Source organism: Dasypus novemcinctus, chromosome 17 (assembly GCF_030445035.2).
Source record: "Dasypus novemcinctus isolate mDasNov1 chromosome 17, mDasNov1.1.hap2, whole genome shotgun sequence".
NCBI classification, from domain to species: Eukaryota; Metazoa; Chordata; class Mammalia; order Cingulata; family Dasypodidae; genus Dasypus; species Dasypus novemcinctus.
In genome coordinates, this window is record NC_080689.1 from 4,271,930 (window position 1) to 4,294,280 (window position 22,351).

The 22,351-nt window shown below is 46.6% G+C and overlaps 1 protein-coding gene across 5 annotated transcripts in view; it reads left to right on the top strand.

Moving 5' to 3' along the window:
• The window catches only part of VWA3B (von Willebrand factor A domain containing 3B), a 153,972-nt gene that overhangs the window by 41,246 nt on the left and 90,375 nt on the right, over positions 1-22,351 (top strand). For all 5 annotated transcript variants that reach the window (XR_009181079.2, XM_058278127.2, XM_058278128.1 and 2 more), the window contains one exon: positions 2,747-2,872. Coding sequence is in view for 4 of the 5 variants with exons in the window: in XM_058278127.2 (XP_058134110.1) it covers positions 2,747-2,872 (126 nt within the window). In the remaining variant the exon portion in view is untranslated. The remainder of the gene's footprint in view (positions 1-2,746; positions 2,873-22,351) is intronic.

Genomic DNA, 22,351 nt, shown 5'->3' on the forward strand with positions numbered 1-22,351 from the left:
CGGGCACCCCCAGGGCACCCCCAGGGCATTCCGCTTAGGGCGCGCTCCAAGCTGGGGCACACACAGCTGCCCGCGAAGAACGAAGCGCGGGGTGCAGGCTGGGCTGTGCACGGGCGGGGGCACCGGCTGGGTGGCGCTGCTCGGTGCTCCCTGGAATTGGGGGTGGAGGCCAGGCAGCCGGAGCCTGCACTACCCACAGCCTATCGGCTGGCCTGTGTCCTGGCAAAAAAAGGGCTGGGGACAGTGTCATGGGCGGGTCATTCCGCGGGAATCAGGGGGAGCAGGAGGCGCTGGGGTGGCTGGGCGAGGCTGGACGGTGGAGGGTAGAGCTGGGGTGTGCCTGGGGGACGGGGCTGGGGGTGTGCAGCGGGCAACGGTCCCCAGTAGGGAGCATCAGTGAGTGCGGCGGGCTGGGGGGCAGTGCTCTCCCCTGCTTGGCTGTGGCGGGGAAGGTTTCAGCGTGCCTCGGGGGGCCTTCAGCGTCGACTCGGGTGCCACCTCAGGACGGCAGGGCCACCTGTCCCCCTGCGCGGCAGGCGCTCCCCAGGTATTTGTTAAATGGACGGGTCAGTGCACTTTATCCTGGGGGTGCAATGGAGACGACCTCGGGGGAGACGGGGCTCTTGCCCAGGCGTCCAGGGCGCCCTCGCCCCGTCTGTAAAACGGGCCGTACCAGGCGTCATCGACACAGCCTGCTGCGCCGTCGCCCCGGGGACGTCAGCCTCGGCGGAGGCCCGGGCCGTCGCGGTGGGGGTCTTGGGCCGCTGGGGTCCCCCTGGGGAGTGCTTCCACTCCTGGGTGGCCTGGCTGGCCGCAGCCTCGACGGGGCAGAGCCTCAGGGCCTGGTGCCACGTCCTCGCCTCTCGGTGTGGCCCCAAGCACTCCTCGTGCCACGCTCGTTCCCACGGGGCCCTCTAGGAGGTACTGGGGATCAAACCTGGGGCCTTGGGAGGCAGGCACTCGACCGCCTCAGCTACATCCGCTTCCGTCTTGACGACATTTTCAAATCAGACCCCTGGGCCCCGGGCTGCCCTGGTCTGCCTTGGTGGCTCAGGGCCAGTCCACCTGCCGGTGGGCTCTCCTCCTCAGGGCTCACGGGGTCTCCCGCACCTGGGGCCTGTGAGCCGGGGGTGGGCAGCAGGGGCCGTGTTGGTGCCACCCTGCTCTGTGCTCGGCGGCTGTGTGGCCTTGGGCAGCTCCCTCGGCCCCAGGTGACGCCACAGTGAACACAGAAAGGAAGAAGACGGGCTCTTCTCAGAACCGAGCCCCCGAGGCCCGTGGCAGGCGCCCGCCGGAGGTGACTGTCGGGAAATCTGGACCTGGCTGTGGGCTGCAGGAGCATTGCTGTGCGCTCTTCCCCGGGCCAGCTCTGGAGGATCCGCGGACTAGAGACTGAAAAAATAAGCGTTAAGCTGGAACGGACATTCCGGAAGCAGGGAGTGCCCCTGCTCTGGCCCACGCGGCCAGTGAGAAGCGGCCCCAGGGCAGGGCCTCCCCGCAGCCTCGGCGTTGCCGCGAGCAGTGCGGCAGCGGCTGGCCCGTCGAGGCTACTGAGCGTGGCCCGTGGCGTCCTCCAGCGCGGCAGGCTCGGGCAGGGGCGCGGTGCCGGGTGGGCGGGGGGCCGTGGACGAGGCGGTGCAGGCCTCTCCACGGCCACTAGGGTGTCCTTCCCTGGCTGCTGCTCTAGAAGGACCCCTCGGGGGTCTCTGACTCCTCCTCGCCTGCAGGACTGCTCACCAGCAGGGCGGGAGCGTTTGGGACCGTGGCTGGACCACGGGCCCGGGCAGCCGGCAAGCAGCCGCAGCTGGGGCTGTTGGGGACGGCAGGCCGCCCACAGCCTCGGCGGCCCCCCGAGGGCGGAAACCCCGCTTTTACTCAGCGCTGCACGCACCCGCTGCGCCGCCGCCTTCCCTTGCCTCCCGGACGGCCGGAGGCACGTGGCCGCGCTCTGGCCAGTGCTCGGCCGGGAGCCCGCGGTGTGAGGCTTCCGGGAAGGGCGCCTCGGAGGCCGATTCCGCGGGGTGCTGACGTCCCTGCCAGCTGGCAGCAGCCTGTCACCAGCGGTGCCCCTGGGTCCCCTCGAAGCCTCCTGAGTAGTGGCCTGAGCCTGAGGACAGAAGGACCGCGTTGGGTTGGGTGGAGCAACCAGGAGGAAGGAGCCCCCGCCCAGCGCTGGCCCACCTACCCTGGGCTCTGTTCACTCGTGGGGAGAGAGAAATGACTCTATAAAAGCGACACACAGCCAAACCTCACCTTTAACCAAGCCAGCAGCGGTCCAGAAAGGAAGGAAGGAACCGTGAAAGCTTTAGGGGAAAAGTGAAGGCTTGGGGATGAGTGGGGAATCTCAGTGGAAACCCCAAATCCAAGGAAGGACTGGGGTTCTTTTCATGTACCCTTGAATTTCCTTCCTTACAGCAGTGACCCTGACCTTTATGTGGTGCTTTTGGATAATTTTATCCTTTCTCTTATTTGAATATTATCAATAATTCATCTTGAAATAGTCTGGCTGCCACAAATATTTGCTTTACAAAGAATTATCGCATCTTAAGGTATGAATTCATGATTCCTTCTGGCAATGGCATTTCCTTAGGGTTTTCATTTCTGATTCTCAGAAGAAACCAGGGGAAGTGGCATCTGATGGTCAGAAACGTTGTGGAAACGTGGCGGGGACGTGCTGGGTCTGCGGGAACTGCTGGGGCGGGCGTGCGTCTGTCCCGTCGCTCACGCTGCGTGTCTCCCTCCCCAGGAGCCGGGGTCAGAGAGGACGTCTTCCTAATCTGGAAAGAGATGGAGGAAGCCTGCAGCACGCTGGCCCACATCCAGAAGCTGGTGGCCGAGCCCCCCGAGGCCGACGGGGCCAGCGCGCGCTGCGGTTGGTGCTGCTTGTGGTCACTAACGAGGCGTGAGCGGTGCTGTGGGGGCGGCCCAGCTCCTAACCGGGGGAGCCCTTAGCGCAGCCGAGGGCTGGGAGGAGCTGGGCATGGGGTGTGTGTGGGGGGGTCGGGTGTGGGTGTGGTGTGGGTGTGTGGTATGTGTGGTGTGTGTGCTGTGAGTGTGTGGTTATAGGTGTGTGTGTGGTGTGTGTGGGGGTGTATGGTGTGTGTGGTGTGTGTGTGCATGGTGTGTGTGTGAGTGTGTGGATGTGGTTATAGGTGTGTGTGGTGTGTGTGTGCATGTGTGGGTGTATGGTATGTGTGGTGTGTGTGGTGTTTGTGGTATATGGTATATATAGGGTATGTGGTGTGTGTGGTATGTGTGCGTGCATGGTGTGTGGTGTGAGTGTGTGGATGTGGTTATAGGTGTGTGTGTGTGGTGTGTGGCATGATTTATATGTGTGTGTGTGTGTGGCGTGTGGTGCAGGTGCCCTAACAGGAGAACAAGGCAGGAAGAGCTCTCAGTGAGCACCTGGCCATGGCCTGGGCCCACTAAGTCCCCTCCCAGCAGTGGCAGGTATCACCGAGACTCTGTTTCCTTAACGCTTGTTTGGAGCCGTCGTCCCTCTTTGAGCAGGTGCAGGGCCCTGGCACAGAAGGCGGGGTCCAGTCTGGGGAAAGGGTCCAGAATGCTCATTTGGAGGGGATAGGGCAGATGTGGGTTTGCACTATTAATATTAAAATCCAGCTGTGCGTCCTGATCCTTAGCTTAGAGCTCTTTCAGGTCATTTGAATTGGCCTCCTGGGATCTGGGAGTTCAGAAGGCTGATTCACTCTTTCTAAATGGCAATAGCAACGATGACCACTTAGCACTCTCTTTTGTTTGAATAGGTGCACCGGGGCAGGTGCTGTCGTCAGGTGCTCTGTGTGGAAGCATTCGATAGGAGAGGAAACTGAGGCACAGGAGGGTGTAAGGAAGTGCCCATGGCCACGTGGCTAAACCCAAAGCGCAGGCCAGGGCGTTCCTGCCTAGTTCAGCTTTTACAAACAGAGTTAGCCAGGTGTTCTGTTCTTAACATGATTTTCCCAGTTATTAATTAGTACCTATCCTACCTGAAAAAACGCTGCTTGATGTACTCCCTGCTGCTTGATGAACTCCCAGGCTCCCTCTCCCACTGCACTATAGAAGCAAACTCATTAAATTTTTATTAGTGAATGGCATTGAAACTGTAAGAAGGTTTTTTCTTTTCCTTTTTCCTTTTCTTTGCAAAGGGCATGAGTTTTGGAGTAAGAAAATCCTGCTTGTAAATCCCATCTCCATCACCAGATTATTCTGAATTCATCTCTTAAAGCCATATTTAATTCTTCTGAGAAGGGATTATAATAATATTGATTGTTATTGAGGAATTATTGTAAAGTTTGAATAAAATAATGCACGCTTTGCACCCGGCAGGTAGTTGGTAAATGTTAGCTCACTCCTTTCTCCTTCCCGTTGAGGGGAGTAAGTGTACTGATTTTCATTTGCGAATTCTTGATTCGGGAAAGAATTTTCCTCTGAAAGGCAACTAATTTCGTTTAGGGCACACTTGATAAAAAATACAGCACATACCTCACAGGGATGTATGTGTATTTTCTTTACAAGTGTTAACTCACCTCCTTATGCGACAGGTGCCATTAGCCCCCTTTAGGGTGCTGTGACTTGTGTAAGATCATGCGGCTAATAAGCGGTGAAGCTGGGATTCAAAGCCAAGTCCATCAGTGAAAATAATGACACCTGGCTTCTGCATACGTTCTGATTTAATCAACCTGAGACGTGGCCTGGGCGCTGGGGTTGCTAAAGCTGCCAGGTGACTAAGGGCAGCAAGGTTTGCGCTGCCTTGCACTGCACTGCCTCTCAGGGCCCTGCCCGTATTACAGCAGTCAGTGCAAGGAGAGGCCAGGCGGGCAGAGGGCATGACGGGGAAAGGAGAGGAGAACTGGGAAAAGGCACCTGCAGAGGCATGGGGGGGCTGGCCTGGGTGTCGTGATAAGCCCCTGGTGACGGTGGCTTTTTCCTGTGGCTGCTGTCCTGGCTTGGCCCTGGGGCACCAGCAGCTATGGTTGCTTTGCCAGACTCGCTCCCTGGGGCTCCCAAAAGGGGCCTCCTCAGCTTGTCTGGAAGAGCTGCTCACTTGTAGTGACCACCCTCCCCACTCAATGTGGGGCATAGAATCAAGAACCCAGAATGCCCTTCATCCCGAAAGAATGAAAATAAAGCAGGGACCCAGGCTAAAGTAAAGATCTGCACTAGCCAAAGAGAATGGTGACCCTACTGCTAAGGTATCTGTTTGGGGGAATAGTTAAGCTTGGGGTAGAAAGAATTGTAAGGGTTAATGGAAGGTTTTAGATATGATTCCTAAAGGAAAGAGAAGAACTACAGACTTCTGAAATTGGCAGAGGGATATTGATTACCATCACTTTGTTGCAACCTAACACACACACAACTAAAAAACAAAATAACTCAAAAATTTTTTATTTTTAAAGAAATTTTAAATTACATATATGTCACATAAAAAATATAAGGGATTCCCATATACCCCACTCCCTTCCTCTCCCACACTTTCCCACATCAATAACACCCCTCATTAGTGTGGCACATTTGTTAAAATTGACAAACATATATTGAAGCATTGCTGTTAACTGTGGATTACAGTGTATGTTACAGTTTACACACTGTCCTGCACAATTTTGTAGGTTATGACAAAATATACAATGACCTATATCCATCCCTGCAGTGTCATGCAGGACAAATCTAATGTCCTGAAAATGCCCCCATATTACACCCATTCTTCCCTCTCCCATCCCTCAGAACCTCTGGTGGCCACTACCTTTACATCAATGATAAGAGTTTTTCCATTGCTAGAATAATAATGTAGAATAATAAGAAGTCACTTTAGTCCATTGTTCCCCAATCTTGAGGATTTTGGGTTGGGATGCCCACTCTAGCTTCTAATTCAGAGGGGGCTTAGATCCCATGGGGCAGATGGATGGAACTATCTTGCTTGCAGTTGTAGACACTCTCTGTTCCTTGGGATGGTCGTTGTCCATGATCATCTCTTTGTTAGTTGTCCTGGGTGAGTCCAATGAACCAGAGAGTAGGTTGCAACTCTGTTAAAATTCAGGGCTCAACTGGCACATGGATGGACCAAAAAATTAAGTCTCTGGGACATATATTTATCAAGTATAGTGCTAATTATAGGCTCAAGTAAAAGGGACAGAAAAGCCATGTGTAGAGAATCTATAAATGAGTCCAACTCCATTATACTGGAGAGCATAAATTTTAAAGTAGGCCAACTGACAGAGTGCCAAATTCCTGAGCTGTCTTCCATGCTTATAGTTTCTGGATGTCTCCAGGGCCCTCAGGAGCCCTGCTATTTGAGGCACTGTTTGCTGTGGCAGTCCACGAGATCCTGCTGAGACTTGTATAAGCATAACCTCTGGAATGACCTCCCAATTCACTTTGTAGTCTCTTAACCATAAAAACTAATTTGTATTTACCAATTCCCCCTTTTGGTCAAGGTCTTTTTCCAGGTGCATTGCTAGTTGGTATTTGGTAATAATCCCTTGGTGCCAGGGAGGCTTATCCCTGGGAGACATGTCCGATGCCAGGGATAGGTAGTGCATTTATGTGCTGAGTTTGGCTTAGAGAGTTGCCACATTTGAGCAGCAAAGAGGCTCTCTGGAGGTAACTCTTAGGCAGTATAGAATACTTAGCTAAGTTTCAGTTTCACACAAAAAAGTTCATAAGTACAATTATCAATATCAATGGCCTGGTTTAATGGTCTGCCTTCCTTTGCTAGGTACTGCCCTTGTACTCGAGGGGTTCTTGCTGTCCTATTAGGGAATGTAGCAGAACTCTCCAGGAAGGGAATTCAGTATTCTTTTGGTTATTGTGTGGATCTCCAGCCAACAAGACAATGCCCCATGAACACTTGAATATATTCATAGGCCTTAGAGTCATGCCCTGGGTGACCCTTCCCATGCATCTCCCCATCACTGACACTGCACCAGTGATCTTCTCCTGCATCCATTGTGACCCTTCTGTGATCTAAAACCTCTCCCAAAATGAAGCCAATAAAATAACCAAGTAAAATTAATAAGAAAATGAAATAATTTAAAAAATAACCAATGAAAGTTTTTAAAAATTTAAAATTTGAAATAATAAAATTTTTTTAGACATCATGTCTTTCATCACTGTATGACCTGTTATCCTGTATGTACAGTGACATTTTCTTCCATATAGTTCCCCAGGGTCTTATTTTTTTTTCATTTTCTCTTCAGAGAAGCTTTAGGATACAGAAAAGTCACATAGAGAATATAGGGGAGTCACGTATACCCAAAGCCCTCCTCCTTTTCCCCATTCCCCTATTAATAACATTTTACATGTGGATGGTACATCTGTTATAATTGATGCACAAATTTTGAAGCATTGCTACTAACCATGATCAATGATTGATACTATGGTTTACATTTTGGATCATACACTTTTATAGGTTTTGATGAAACTTGAAGTGGCCTGTATCCATTATTGCAAGATCATGCTGAGCAATTCTAATGCCCTAAAAATGCCCTATGTTCCATCTCTTCTATTCTTCCCTCCCCTTCTTCTCAGAACCTACAGTAACCACTAAGTTTCAAGTTTGAAAAATAAGATTCATAGTTACTTGCAGTAATATTGAAGGTTGGACATACTGGTCTGTTTTCTCTCATCGGGTACTGCTTATGTTCTCAGATTCTTTTCCCTCTAGTTGAGAACATAGCAAGACTCCTCAGGATGGGAGTTTAGTATTTTCTTTTTTATTGTGTGGGTCTCCATGCACTGAGATAACACACTATGACAAGATGAATACTTACTTATTCCATAGAAGCCTGCCTCAAGTACCTTATCCCAGATACCCTCATATCCAATACCCTACATCAGTAACCCTCCCCTGCCATATTTTTCAAAAGAACATTCCCAACATTGTAGTTTTAACCACAGACCTGCAAATCCCCAGGGTTCACCTGTACCTTCCTCTGACCCTCCCCCAGTTCCATGGATAGTCCAACCCAACCCCACACCATACCCCTCTCACAGGCCAGTACCGCCAAGCCCAATCACATCACTGCACCAGAAATTTTTTTTTTGGTGTTCAGTGAGGTCCCCGTATACCCCCCACCCCCTCACCCCACTCCTCCACCCATAACAACAATCTCCTCCATCATCATGAGATATTCATTGCATTTGGTGAATACATCTCTGAGAACTGCTGCACCTCATGGGCAATGGTCCACACCATAGCCCACACTCTCCCACAGTCCACCCAGTGGCCATGAGATAACATACAATGTCTGGTAACTGTCCTTGCAGCACCACCCAGGACAACTCCAACCCCTGAAAATGCCCCCACATCATATCTCTTCCTCCTATTCCCTACCCCCAGCAGCCACCATGGCCACTTTCTCCACACCAATGCCACATTTTCTTCGATTACTAATCACAATAGTTCATGAATAGCATATCAATAAGTCTACTCTAATCCATTCTCTATTCTTCTATCCTGTGGACCCTAGAATGACCATGTCCACTCCACATCTATATCAATAGGGGGCTTAGATTCCACATGGATGCTGGATGCAATTCTCCTGCTTTCAGTTGTAGGCACTCTTGGCTCCCTGGTATGGTGGTTGACCTTCTTCACCTCCATGTTAGCTGAGTGGGGTAAGTCCAATAAACCAGAGTGTAGGAGCTGCAAGTATGTTGAGGCCCAGGGCCTGGCTATCACATGGTCAGTCCAGAGATTCAGGTCCCCTGGGTATACATTAAACCCCAGCACCAACTATGCTTGTGAGCCTGTGCACTTGAAATAAGAACAAGGCCTAGAGCTGCAGGGTGCCTAAGAGTTAACTCCTGAGAGCCTCCATGTTACTCAAATGTGGCCAGTCTTGAAGCCAAACTCAGCATGTAAATGTGTTGCTTTCCCCCCAGCATGGGACATGACTCCCGGGGATGAGCCTCCCTGGCACCAAGGGATTACTACCAAGTACCAGCTGATGATGTAACTAGAAAATGACCTTGAATAAAAAGGTCAACTCAGACCAGCAGAATATCTCAGTCTACATATAATACCAGGAGTTAAAAAATGCTTTTTGACCTGAATAAAAGGGGGAAGTGGAAAGGACAAATGAGTTTATGTGGCTATGAGTCTCCAAAAAGAGCCAGGAGGTTATCAGAGGGGTTGCCTTTATGCACACCTGAGCAGAGTCCCAGAGACAGATAAAAGTAGATGCAATCCCAGGTATTGGTTCTTCTGAGGGCTGCAGAGACCACAGGTTCTATGGTCGTGGCAGAAATTTTAAAAAATGCTCCAAATGTACCATTTCTGTTTAAGAAGGGAATGTGGTCAGGCTTTGCACTGTTGGATTCCTATCTAAGCTTTTGCAACCTTGGTTTCGACCAAGAGGCCACAGTTAGGGTGCCCAACCCACTCCCGTTCCCATCCAGCCCAGTGAGTGTTATTGAGGCAGAGGCTGTACCAGAACCAGACCCATATCCACTTCATAAGAAGGTAGCAGTTGTTCCCCAAGTTTGCTGGCCAAGGCCTGCAGGCCAAGCAATGGGGAGCAGCTGTCCAGAGAGAGAGGGGCAGGTGGGCTTCCATTCTTCATGGAGCCTTCCCGTAAGTTAGACAAGGGCCCCCCTGCCTGGGCATAGCAGCCCCACGGGCCTCCTGGACTGGCTGCACTTGTTCTGGGACCAGCCAGCTTAGACAATTATGGGGCCAGGAGGGCAGTTCCTGGTAGGGATGACCCTCCAGCTGATGCTTGGGATGAGAAGACAGTGAGGCCAGGCATTCTGGCCACTGGAAACATTGACCTCCTATTTACCGAGAGCAGAACACAAGAATTCCATGAAAATAAACAATATGAATCAAAATCTAACAAAAATATATGAAACAGTGTTTTATAAGACACTGGCCATCAAGTGATGGGGGAGAATCAGGGAGAGCTCTATTACTGTTGAAGCTCACTCCCTTGAGAGAGCTTCCAGGCCCGGGTGGAATGTGGCAAACATCCCGCAGTCAGGAGACACAGCTGAGAGCCCAGGGAGACCAGGCAAGGAGCTTTCATAAGCCGGAGTACCAGAGAGGCAAGAGGGGCACAGAGAGACACTGGATATCTACAGAGAGTCAAATCCACAATTCATGGGGCACTGGCTAGACTACTCAGGAAAGTCCTGCCTCAGTAATGGGGCATGGTCAGCCTTGCATTGAGCCTGCTCTCGGACCTGCTAAGGACTCCTAAAAACAAGTTATGAAAGAAATAATCTATTTCCAATTAAATAGCTGCATTTCAGAACAAAGTTCAAGATTTTTTAGACTAAAAAATCCAGCACCCAAAACAAGGTAAAATTCACAATTATTGGCATCTGATCAAAGAGTACCAGGCATGAAAAGACAGAGAAATATGACTGTTAATAAGGAGAAAAATCAATCAATCAAAACTGACTGAGAACTGACACAAATGCTGGATTAGTGGAAAAGGACATTAAATCAGTAATTGTAACTGTTCCATATGCTCAAAACTTAAGTAGAGACATGGAAGATATATTTTTTAAAAGACCCAAATTGAATTATCAGAGATGAAGCTTTTAGAAAAGAAAATGTCTGAGATGAAAAATATACTGCATGGGATTAAGGCAGATTAGACATTTCAGGAAAAAATATTAGTGAAATTGAAGAGAGAACAATAAAAACTATGCAAAATGAAGCAGAGAAAAAAAGAATCAAATATCAGAGAAAGAATAGATCATCAGTGAGCTGTGGGATAACTCCTAGTGGCCGAATATACATGTAAGGAATTCTTAAGGAGAGGAGAGACAGGTGGGGAACAGATAAAATATTTAAAGAAATAAAGACCGAAAATTTCCTAAATTTGATGAAAACTATAAACCCACAGATTCAAGAAGTTCAGTGAATGCCAAGTACAAGAAAAAGAGAAAACTACACCAAGGGGCTCTGTAATCAATTTACTCAAAACAGGTAAGACAGAGAAAATCTTAAAGGCATCTGGACTGAAAGGTATGTTATGTACAAAGGAAAAAGGATAAGCAAATTTCTTGTTGCAGATGAAAAGACAGCAGAGCAACATACTTTTTATTCCCTTCAGTACATCAAACTTTCAACCTAGAATTCTATACTTGGCAAAAATACCTTTCACCAAAAATGAAGGCAAAATAAAGACATTTTCAGACATACAAAAGCTGAAAGAATTTGCCATCTTTCTATAAGCACATCTGCACTATAAGAAATAGTAGAGGAAGCCTTTCAAGCAAGAGAAGATGGATTTTGGATAGAAGTAGGAATATACACAAAGGAATAAAGAATATCAGATATAACAAAATGGGTAAATATATAAGATGTTTTTCTATTTACATATCTTTAATAGTTAAGACTTGAAATGAAAGTGATGACAGTGTTCTGGGTGGTCTGTAATGTAGGTGTAGGTATAATGTAAAGCAACAATAGCATTAAAGCCAGAAGGGGAGGAATCGAATTATATATTGTAAATTCTTATACTATACGTGAAGTGGTATAATATCACTTGAAGGTATACCATGATAAGTTCAAGATATGTTCTGTAAATCTAAAACAACCACTAAAATAACAAGCTAACAAAGGAGGTAAATGGGATTTTAAATGTGCAACCCAAAAGATGGCAGGAAAAAATAGAAAAGGAACAGATGGGGCCAGTAGGAAATAAATAGTGAGATAATAGATATAAACCTAACCATTTCAATAATCATATTAAATGTGAATGGTCTAAGCACCCTGTATTAGTCAGCCAAAGGGGTGCTGATGCAAAAATACCAGAAATGGGTTGGTTTTTATAAAGGGTATTTATTTGGGGTAGGAGCTTACAGATACTGGGCCATAAAGCATAAGTTACTTCCCTCACCAAAATCTATTTTTACGGGTGGAGCAAGATGGCCCGACGTCTGTGAGGGTTCAGGCTTCCTGGGTTCCTCTGGGCTCAACTCCTCTGTTTTCTCCACAAGGTCAGCTGGAGACTATCAGGTGAAGGGCTCTGTTTCTCTCCCTGGGGCTCCAGCTTAAGACTTCAGCATCAAACTCCAACATTGAAAGCCCTCAACTCTCTTCTTTGCCATGCCTTTTATCTGTGAGTCCCCACCCATCAATGGGTAGAGACACAAAGCCCTAATCATAACTCAATTATGCCCAGATTACAGATCAGATTACAGTCATAATCCAATATCTATTTTTGGAATTCATAACCATATCAAACTGCTACACGTCCCACTTAAAAACAGAGGTCATCAGATTGGATAAAAAGGCAGGACCCAACTATATTCTACCTATAAGAAACACCCTTTAAATATAAAGATGCAAATTACAACTAAAGGATGAGAAAAGGTATACCATACTAACAATAGTCAAAATATGTTGGAGTGGCTACATTAATTTCAGAAAAGTAGAATTCAGAGCAAAGAATAGTACCAGAGATAAAGATGGCCATTTCATAATGATAAAGGTATCAGCTTATCAAGACCACACAACACTCCTAAATATTTATGCACTTAATAACAGCAGTTCAAAATACATGAAGCAAAACAAAGAATCGCAAGGAAGAATAGAAAAATCTATAATTAGAGACTTCAGTGATCCTCAAAAATTGATAGAACAAGTACACAAAAAAATTAGTAAGGATATAGATGACCTGAAAATAACATCAAACAACTCCCCAAGTCTTTCTCTCCGACCCCCATCCCGCCCTGAGATGTCTCCTTTTTCTGTTTGCTTGTTGTTTTTGCATTTTTTCCCCTTGTTGTCTGCTCGTAGTTTGCTTGTCTTCTTTGGGAGGCACCAGGACCTCCCATGTGGGAAGTGGGTGCCCAACTCCCTGTACCATAGCCATGCGCCTAAGTTATTCTGTGAGGCCAGTATGACCCAATACTTGAATTATACAGTGACGAAATAAGAAAACTATTGGCTGATAACCTTCATGACCATAGATTCAAAAATTCTGAAATTAGGCGGCGGACTTGGCCCAGTGGTTAGGGCATCCACCTACCACATGGGAGGTCCACGGTTTAAACCCCAGGCCTCCTTGACCCGTGTGGAGCTGGCCCATGCGCAGTGCTGATGCGTGCAAGGAGTACCGTGCCACACAGGGGCGTCCCCTGCGTAGGGGAGCCCCATGTGCAAGGAGTGCTCCCCATAAGGAGAGCTGCCCAGCGTGAATGAAAGCGCAACTGCCCAGGAATGGTGCCACACACACGGAAAGCTGACACAACAAGATGACGCAACAAAAAGAAACACATATTCCTGTGCCGCTGACAACAACAGAAGTGGACAAAGAAGCAACAGCAAATAGACACAGAGAACAGACTACTGGGGTTGGGGGGGGGGAAGGGGAGAGAAATAAATAAAATTAAAAAAAAAATTCATAGCTGCAAACAGTTATATTTTTTAAGCTTTTGAATCAATAATCTAACATTCTCACCTTAAGAAATTAGAACAAGAAGAGCAAACTAAACTGAAAGCATGCAGAGGGAAAGAATTAAGGATTAGAGAAGATAAAACTGAAATGGAAAATAGAAAAACAACAGAAAAATCAAAGAAGCAAAATATTGGTTCTTTTAAAGAGCAACGTAATTGACAGATACTTAGCTAGTTGACCACAGGAAAAGGAGACTCATATTACTAAGATCGGAAATGAAAGAGGGGGCATCACTACCTACCTTGCAGAAATAAAAGGAATTATATGAACAACCATATTCCAACAAATTAGATAAATTAGATAAAATGAAAAAATTCTTAGACACAAATTACTGAAAGCAAATCAAGAAGAAATAGAAAAAAACCTGAGTAGAGCTATTAATTTAACAAGTAGAGACTGAATTAGTAATTAAAGAAAACAACTCTACAAAGAAAAGCCTGGAATTAGATGGCTTCTCTGGTGAATTTACCAAACATTTAAGGAAGAATTAATACCTGCTCTTCACAAACTCTTCCAAAATACAAAAGAGGAGAGAACACTTCCCAAGTCAATCTATGTGTCCAATATTGCACTGATTTAAATAAAAACTGATAAAGATAACACAATAAAAGAAAACTGTAAGCCAATATCCCTTATGAATATAGATAAAAATTTCTCAAAAGAGTACATGGAAAACTGAATCCAGAAACACATGAAAAGAATTCTACAACATGACCAAGTGGATTTATTCAAGGAAGGCATTTGGCTCAACATACGAAGGTCAATCAATGTAGTTTGAATTACAAATTAGGAATAGAAAGGAATTTCCTTAAGCTGACATAGAGCATTCATGAAAAGCCCACAGCCAGAATCATGTTTAATTGTTGAAGACTGAAAGCTCTCTCCCTAATTTCAGGAAAAAGGCAAAGATGTCTGTTCTCGTTACTTCTATGCAATATTGTTCTGGAGGTTCTAGCCAGCACAATTAGATGACAAAAAGAAATAAAGGATCCAAATCAGAAAGGAATTAATAAAACTATGTCTATTTGCAGATGACGTGATCTTGTATCCAGGCATCCTAAGCAACCCACAAGGGAACTAGTAATACTAACAAATCAACATGGTTGCAGTATAGAAGATCAGTTTTACAAAAATCAATTATATTTCTATATACCATCAATGAACAGTCTGAAATGAAATTAAGAAAATAATTGTATTTATTGTGGTATCACAAAGAATAAAATACTTGGGAATAAATATAACAAAAGAAGTAAAAGACTTATAAAACTTGAAAACTTAGAAAACATTGTTGAAAGAAATTAATAAGACCTAAATAAATGGAGAGATATCCCATGATCACGGATTGGAATACTTAATATTTTTAAGATGGCAGTATTCCATATATTTATTTAAAGATTCAAGGACATCTCTATAAAAAATCTCAGCTATCCTCGCCCCCCTCTACCCCGCCCATTGACAAGCTGATCCTAAATTTATATAGAAATACAATGGATTCAGAATAGCAAAAAAACAGTCTTGGTGAAGAATTAAAGTTGGGGGAAATCACACTTCCCATTTTCAGAATTTACTACAAATCTACAGTAATCAAAACAGTGAAGTACTGGCATAAGATTATTCATACAGAGCAATGGAATAGAATTGAGGGTCCAGAAATAAAACTACATATTTATTGTCAATTTAATTTCAACAGAATGCTAAGACAATACAGAAGGTAAAAAAATAATCCTTTCAGCAAATGGTGCTGGGACAACTGGATAGCCACATGCAAAAAAATGAAGCTGGGCCCTTACACACCATATACAAACATTAAGACAAAAATGGATTAAAGAACTCAATGTAAGAGCTACAACTCTATACAACCTTTAGAATAAAACCTAGGTGTAAATCTTTGTGGCCTTAGAATAGGCAATACTTTCTCAGCTATGACAGCTAAAGCACAGGTAGCCAAAGAATATATAAATAAATTGGAATTCATAAAAATAAAAAACCTATGTGCTTCAATGGGCACAATCAAGAAAGTGAAAAGATATCCCAGAGAATGGGAGAAAATAATTGCAATCATATATCTGACAAGAGTCTAGTGTCCAGGAAATAAAAAGAACTCTTACAGTTCAGTAATAAAAAGTCCAATAAACCAATGGAAAAAGTTCCTCAACATTTCACTAGAGAAATGCAAATAAAAACCACCATGAGAGAGCACTTAACTTTGACTGGATAGCTATTATAAAAAAGAAAAGATGGACAACAGCAAGTGTTGGCAAGATACAGAGAAACTGGAACTCTCAGACATTGTTGATGAGAATATGTTTTGGAAAACAGTCTGGCCCTTCCTCAAAAGTCACCATATGATCCAGTGATTCCACTCCTAAGTATATACCCAAGAGAACTGAAAACATGTCCATGCAAAAACTTGTACAAGTGTGTTCACAGCAGCATTATTCATTATAGCCCCAAAGTGGAAACAACCCAAATGTCAACTGCTGAATGGATAAAGAAAATGTGGTAAATTCATACAGTGGACTACCATGCAGCCATAAAAAGGAATTTCAGTACCATTACATATTACTCCATGTGTTAACTTTGAAACATCATACTAAGTGAAAAAAGCCATACACAAAAGGTCACAAATTGTAGGATTCTGTTTGCATGAGATGTCCAGAATAGGAAAATCCCTAGAGTAGATTAGTGAGAAGGGAAGGTGGAAAAGGAGAGTGACTTCTAATGGGTATGAGGTTTCTTTTGGGGGTGATGAAAATGGGCTGGAATTAGTGGTAGCGGTTGCTTTTGGGGATTGAGTCATGTACCCGTAAAAGACATGTTCAAGACTTAAACCACATTTCTGTGGGTGGAATCCACCTGTAAATAGGAGCTTTGAGCTGTGAATAGTTAAGGTTTGCCCAAACTGAACGAGGGAGGGACTTATTCAATGGGGCTGAGGTCCTTACAGGCGCGCGAAACTGGACATGGAAATAATAAGCCAGAGAATGAAGCAGATCGCCGTGCAAAGGGGGCAGGGATGCCAGCCAAGGAAATCCAGGGAAGCAGCCCCAGCATGCTGCAGACTCTGAGAGGAAGAGTAGTCTGCCAAGACCTTGATTTTGGACTTCTAGCCTCCAAAACCATGGGCCATGAATTCCTGTTGAGTAAGCCCACCACGTTGTGGTATTTGTCCCAGCAGTCCTGGCAAATAAGACAGTTGCACAACCTTGTGAATGTACTAAAACCCCCTGAATCAAAGGGTGAATTTTATGGTTTATGAATTACATCTCAATTTTAAAACTTTTAAAAAAAGAATAAATGAAATAGATATGCTGACGAAAGATAAAACATACCTTGGCAATGGTGACATGAGATAAAAATGTGGCAAGTTTCAGAGTCCCCTTTTTCACTGCTTACCATGGGAGTCTCAGGTGCCTCAGGCTAAATTCCCCAAACTCCACCAATTCTTTTCTCGTGTCTCAATCTTGGTTTGTCCATTTGTACCAAATATCCTGAATTAGTCTTCATTTTTCATTTCCTCTCTCTCCCCTCCTACCCCCACCTCTGGAGAAGAACAGGAATCAGGGACACTCAGGGCTGGAATCGTCTATTCCATTGGTTTATAAACAATTTGGAGAAGCCATAGAACCCTTATTTGCAAGAGAGATTTTACTTTGATTTTAGAAGCATTACAAGAAAGAAGTAAAAATCATTTCATATTATTCCTGGGGAGAAAGGGCCTAAAATTCCTCAGGATTCCTTTCCATTAATGGTTCCATGCTTTATTTTACTTTAATTTTTAAAAGATTTATTTATTCCTCTCCCCACTCATTGTTTTTGCGCTTGCTGTCTGCTCTGTGTATCTGTTCATTATGTGTTCTCTGTGTCTGATTATTGTCTTTTTTTTTTTTAAGAGGCACCAGGAACCCAACCTGGGACCTCCCATGTGGGAGGGAGGTGCCCCATCGCTTGACCCGCATCTGCTCCCTACTTGTTCTGTCTCTGGTGTCTTCTCACTGTGATATCTTATTGTGTCATCTTGTTGCATCACCCTGTTGCGTCATCTCATTGCGTCTGCTTGCCATGCCACCCCATCATGTCAGCTCACTGTCTTGCTCATCTTCTTTCGGAGGTACTGAGAACCGAACCTAGGACTTCGCGTATGGGAGGCGGGCACCCAACTGCGTGAGCCACATCTGCTCGCCGTGGTTCCGTGCTTTAATAGACTATATTCGCCTTATCCTATGACGCGCGTCATTTTTTCCAGGCTTCGTTTACCTGCAGGCCGTGGCTCCTTTAGCAGGAAACTGTTAGAAATGTTTGATATTTTTGGTCTCTCTGTCTAACCTTTTTACAAATTTTGCTGTCTATATTGGGAAAACATTACCTACAAACTCATTTTGGTTAAGTGATATGTATTATAATCCCACAATAACATTCCTTATAGTTTTTTTCCTCCTTAAAAACTTAGTCTTCTATATACTCTCAAATGTTGCCACTGAAGAACATTTTGATATTCAATTTATCTCTTCATTCTGTTTCTTCTGAAAGAGGCATCCACTTTTCATTTCACTATTCCAGCTCTAGACTCCCATTTCACAATATCTGATGACACCTGTGAAGTTGTAATTTTCCGCTGTGATTGTCCCCCATGTCTTACCCCCCTGCCTGCCCTGGCAGGTGACACCTGAGGCCTCCAGGTCGTGCACAGGCCTTCTCCTTACTTTATCCTGAAAATGTCGGGCACCTTTTCTGATGTTCTTCGTTTGAAACCACATTTGTTATCCGTTATTCATTTCACTGTTACTGCATTTTTTTAATCCTCCTCAACATGTAGTCTAAAAATAACTTAGTCTAAATCATTTCCTTCATAGATAAGTCTGAGGTTCAGAAATTGGCCCAGGGTCACCAGCCGGTGCACAGCCAGGAGTAGAATGTTTGTTTTTCCTCTCCGGGTCCAGGGCTGCTTCTGCCCCTCCCTGCAGCTCTGGCTACTCTGCAGTGGTCAACCCATCATGATTCACAGCCTGTGAACTTGACCAGCGTCTTTAGAAAAAGCCTTCTCTTCCAAAGCACAGGGTTCATGTATGCCTGCTCACGTGGCCCCGTGGAAGGAAAAGGACACCTGCGCTTTAGATTTTATAACTTTGGCCAAATCAGTTTAGCTTCCCTGAGACTGGTTTTCCTCATACTCTCATTCAGGTTAGGGCCCTGCCTTAGTTTCCTGGGCTGCTCAAGCGAATGAAGTGCAGAGGGCTGGCTCACACAGTGGAAATTTAGCAACTCCTGGTTTCAAGACCAGGAAGAAGTCCAGTCAGGGGTCAAAGGCGGTGCTTCCCTCCTGAAGCCGGGCGAGCTGGCGGCAGTCCCAGGCCCGGGCTCCTCTGTCACACGGCAAGGCCCACGCAGCCTCCCCCGGCCTCTCAGTTCTCTTCTGGGTCCCGCTGAATTCCACCTGCTGCCCGGGGCTTTCTCTCCGCGTGTCTGAATTTCATTCCGCTTATAAAGGACTCCAGTCATAAGACTCAGACCCGTCCCGATTGAGCTGGGCACACCTTAACCAAAGTGACCTCAACAGAAAGTCCTCCTTACAGCGGGGCCACACCGCGGGAATGGACTCAGTGTCAGAACATGTTCTGCTGGGGTGCAGGTGCATGCAGCTCTAAACCACCACAGCCCCTTTCCCACTTGGTGTCCTTGAAGACATTTCTGGCCCTTTCATTTTGCCGTCGAGGGTGTTGAGATCCGTGGAGTGTCTTCTCCGAGGTTGTATGACAGTCCACTTAGAGAGGACTCGAGAGCTGCCCATTTGGACTGGGTCACGTATCAATGTGTGACTTCAGGCACGGTACTGCTGCTCTTTGGGCCTCAGCCCTTGCGTGTGTAACTCCTGGGATGTTCCAAAGAACGATGCCCAGAGAATCGGTGTTGGTGACTCTTGGTGGGTGACCATTCTCTGACCACCCCACACGCCCCCCTTCCCCCTTTAGGTCAGCACACTATTGGTTGGTGGCCACGTCATAACGAGAGTGAATAACTGCCTGGACATAGCCTGTTCTCTCACTCCCACCCTCGCCGCCTGTCTCCTGGGCCCCAGGCCCTGCTCCTCTCACCTTCAGAGAACCTCGGCCCGCGCAGCTGCTATCTGCCGAGCGTGCTCAATGCCTGACGCCTCACCCATCTCTCCAGCAGGCGGGACCCGGATTTCTTTTCCACCTTTCTCCCTCCCTTCCCAGCTGTCCTCAAATTTGTTTCCTCCTTCCTGCCCTTCTTTCCTACCTCTCTCCTTCTTCCCTTCTTTGTCAGACATCACGCCCAGCTTCTTCTGAAGCCTTCCTTTTACGCCAACTCACAGCATCCTCTGCACCTGGTGGCCGAGGGTTTGTTTCACGTCTCCCCCTCCTGTGGTAACGGGGGCGTTGAATGGAGTGGACTAAACTGTGGTCTCCAAAACGCCCCCTGCAGAGAGCGTCTGGGGCACGCTGACTTTGGGAAGTGCTGCATGGCCCTGTCCCTAAGGAAGGCTCAGAGAAGTCCTGCCATAGGCACCCTCTTTCCGAGTAGCAGCTGCCGCCTGCAGTGGAAGCTGTGTTTGTGCGGTACACCTTGGGAAGCGCTGACTTGCTGCTCTAGGGCTGGCTGCAGATCTGGAGCTCTAACTTAGTCACCATCTGAGGGTTCCCTTGAGTGGCGCGTGGGCCGAGCGTGGTAGGGATGTCGCAGACACTGAACTTCCAGCGTGTGTGGGGGGGACAGGTAGGGTGGTGATCAGTCCTGGATGGCTGCGAGCCCCTGGGTCACCCAACCTTGGGGTAGGTGGAGGAGGGAGGGGGTGGGGGGCGTGGGCACTGATGAGCTCTACCCAATTTGTCACCTATTTATGGCACTGGCGGTTTTCAGAAGAATTGGCCAGTAGGTCTTACTCATTAAGAGTAAGTAGGTCTTACTCTTGGTACCCAAGAGGGCCAGGCACGGATGTCACCTGCCATTTGCTTCCCCTGCCCATCGTGGAAGGAAAGGTTCAGCATCTGTGGAGTGGAATGGGGGCGGACGAGCTGTGAGCACACATCCTGTAACAAGGGGAGGTGTCATCCCAGGCTCTGCGGGCGAGAATCCCTGGGCACTTTTAATGAAGGTAACTGCAGGGGAGCAGATTCCAATGATGCCCTGCCCCTCCCCTAGCCACTAATTGGTATAATCAACTTGGGAAATGTCTCCTTTTCTCTTTCTCCTTGTTCAGAGCACCTGGGCTCTGAAGTTGCTTTATGCCCTTCCCCCCAGCAGTGCCTTCCCAGATGGTAAGTGGGAGCCTGCATCCTGCACCTCCTGGTGCCCGGGGAAACTAGGACTCAAGAGTTAGTCTCCAACTCTTTAAAACCTTTGTTAGGTTTGGTTTTGAATGTATTTCTAGAAAATTCTATTACGGTAATCTTGAATTTATACTTGAAAAAGGGATCTTGTCTTTTTAAGGGAAGGCAGCTCAAAACAGAGCAGAAGGTTATTGAATTTCTATGGAAATGATGGAATAAAAAATTTATCTCCTACTGCTTGTGGCCAACCTATGGGTCAGAAAGAAGGGAGGGGAAGAGAGAACGTCTCTAAATAGGGGGAAAGTGGAGACAGAGGCCTAGACTGTAATTAACAATAATTGAGGAAAAATAGTCATCCAAAGAGGCGGATCCCACTAACAAAAACAGTTCCGGCCTCTCTGTGCTGCTTCAAGAGACGCCCGCAGCAGAAATGCTGAGCCAGCACCTGGGGTGCCCCTTCCCCCAGCAGGATGGGAAGATGCTTCTGGAGCCACTTGGAACCCACCTGCTGGCGTGGGGACAGGGCTGTTGAGGCCAGATTGGCTTCATGTTTGAAAGTCAAAAACAAGCTTCTTTGACAAATTTCTAACTCCAGTCAGTTTCAGAGTGAATTATTTAAAAAGCATTTTATTAAAATTCAAGGACATGGGTCACTTGTAGCATTGATGGAACCCAAACTTTACATGTTGTCTGGGCACAGTTGGCTCTGCGTGTTTTATTTCTTCAAATCTTATTGTAATTATATATCCCCTTAAATACAGTAATGGGCAAGTCTGGGTAATATTCTTGTTTCCATAAATAGTGAGTCCTGCTTTTTTATTTAAAATATAATTTAACTTGAATTTGGTCTGTTGGAAACCTACACGGTGGGATTACTGAACCCCAATTTAGAAAGCTCTTTCTGCCTTACCTAGTTGCAAATAAAGAAGTAAGCCTGGCTGCACAGTAAAATCACCTGGGGAGCTTTAACAACTCCATGTGCAGGCTCTACCCCCAGACCAGTGAAAAGAAAATCAGGTGGGTGGGGCCCAGGCAGTATTTTTTAATTAGCCTCAGAGGTCTGCCGGATTGAGTGCTACTCGTCTTAGAGGAAGGAAAATCTGTAGGGCTGGTGGACCTGATACATGACAGTACACTTATAAAAATCGACCCCCTATCCAGCACGTCCTTTCTACCTTCCTTCCATGAGGTGCAGATAAAGGTCTAGCATCCTGCTCTGCAGCTTCTGCTGATTTCCACAGCCTGTGAATACCCCAATCACGGCCCATTTCCACCAGCCAAGGTTGTCTCACTGATGATGGAGCTGGGAAGGGTGTGCACAGTCAGCTCCCCTGGGCCAGCGCCAGCCAGCTCCAGAGCACCTCACCCTCCTTCCCAGCTTCAGCTCCACTCACCTTTCCTCTGCACAGCCCCACCCCAGGTACCGCATTCTCCCCTAGGTGACACCTAGAAGAGATGGCTTATAGGGTATCCTGCTCTGCACTATGACACCTCGTCCCAATTAAAGACTATAGGTAACCTCTGGAAGACACCCAGGGAAGGTGCCCAAGGCAGGGGGTTTGGGCAGTGGGCTTTCTGGGTTAGGCCTTTCCCCGTGCACCTGGCTAAGGTGAGCTCTGTGCACCAGAGCTGAAATGTGTGGTTTCTGAG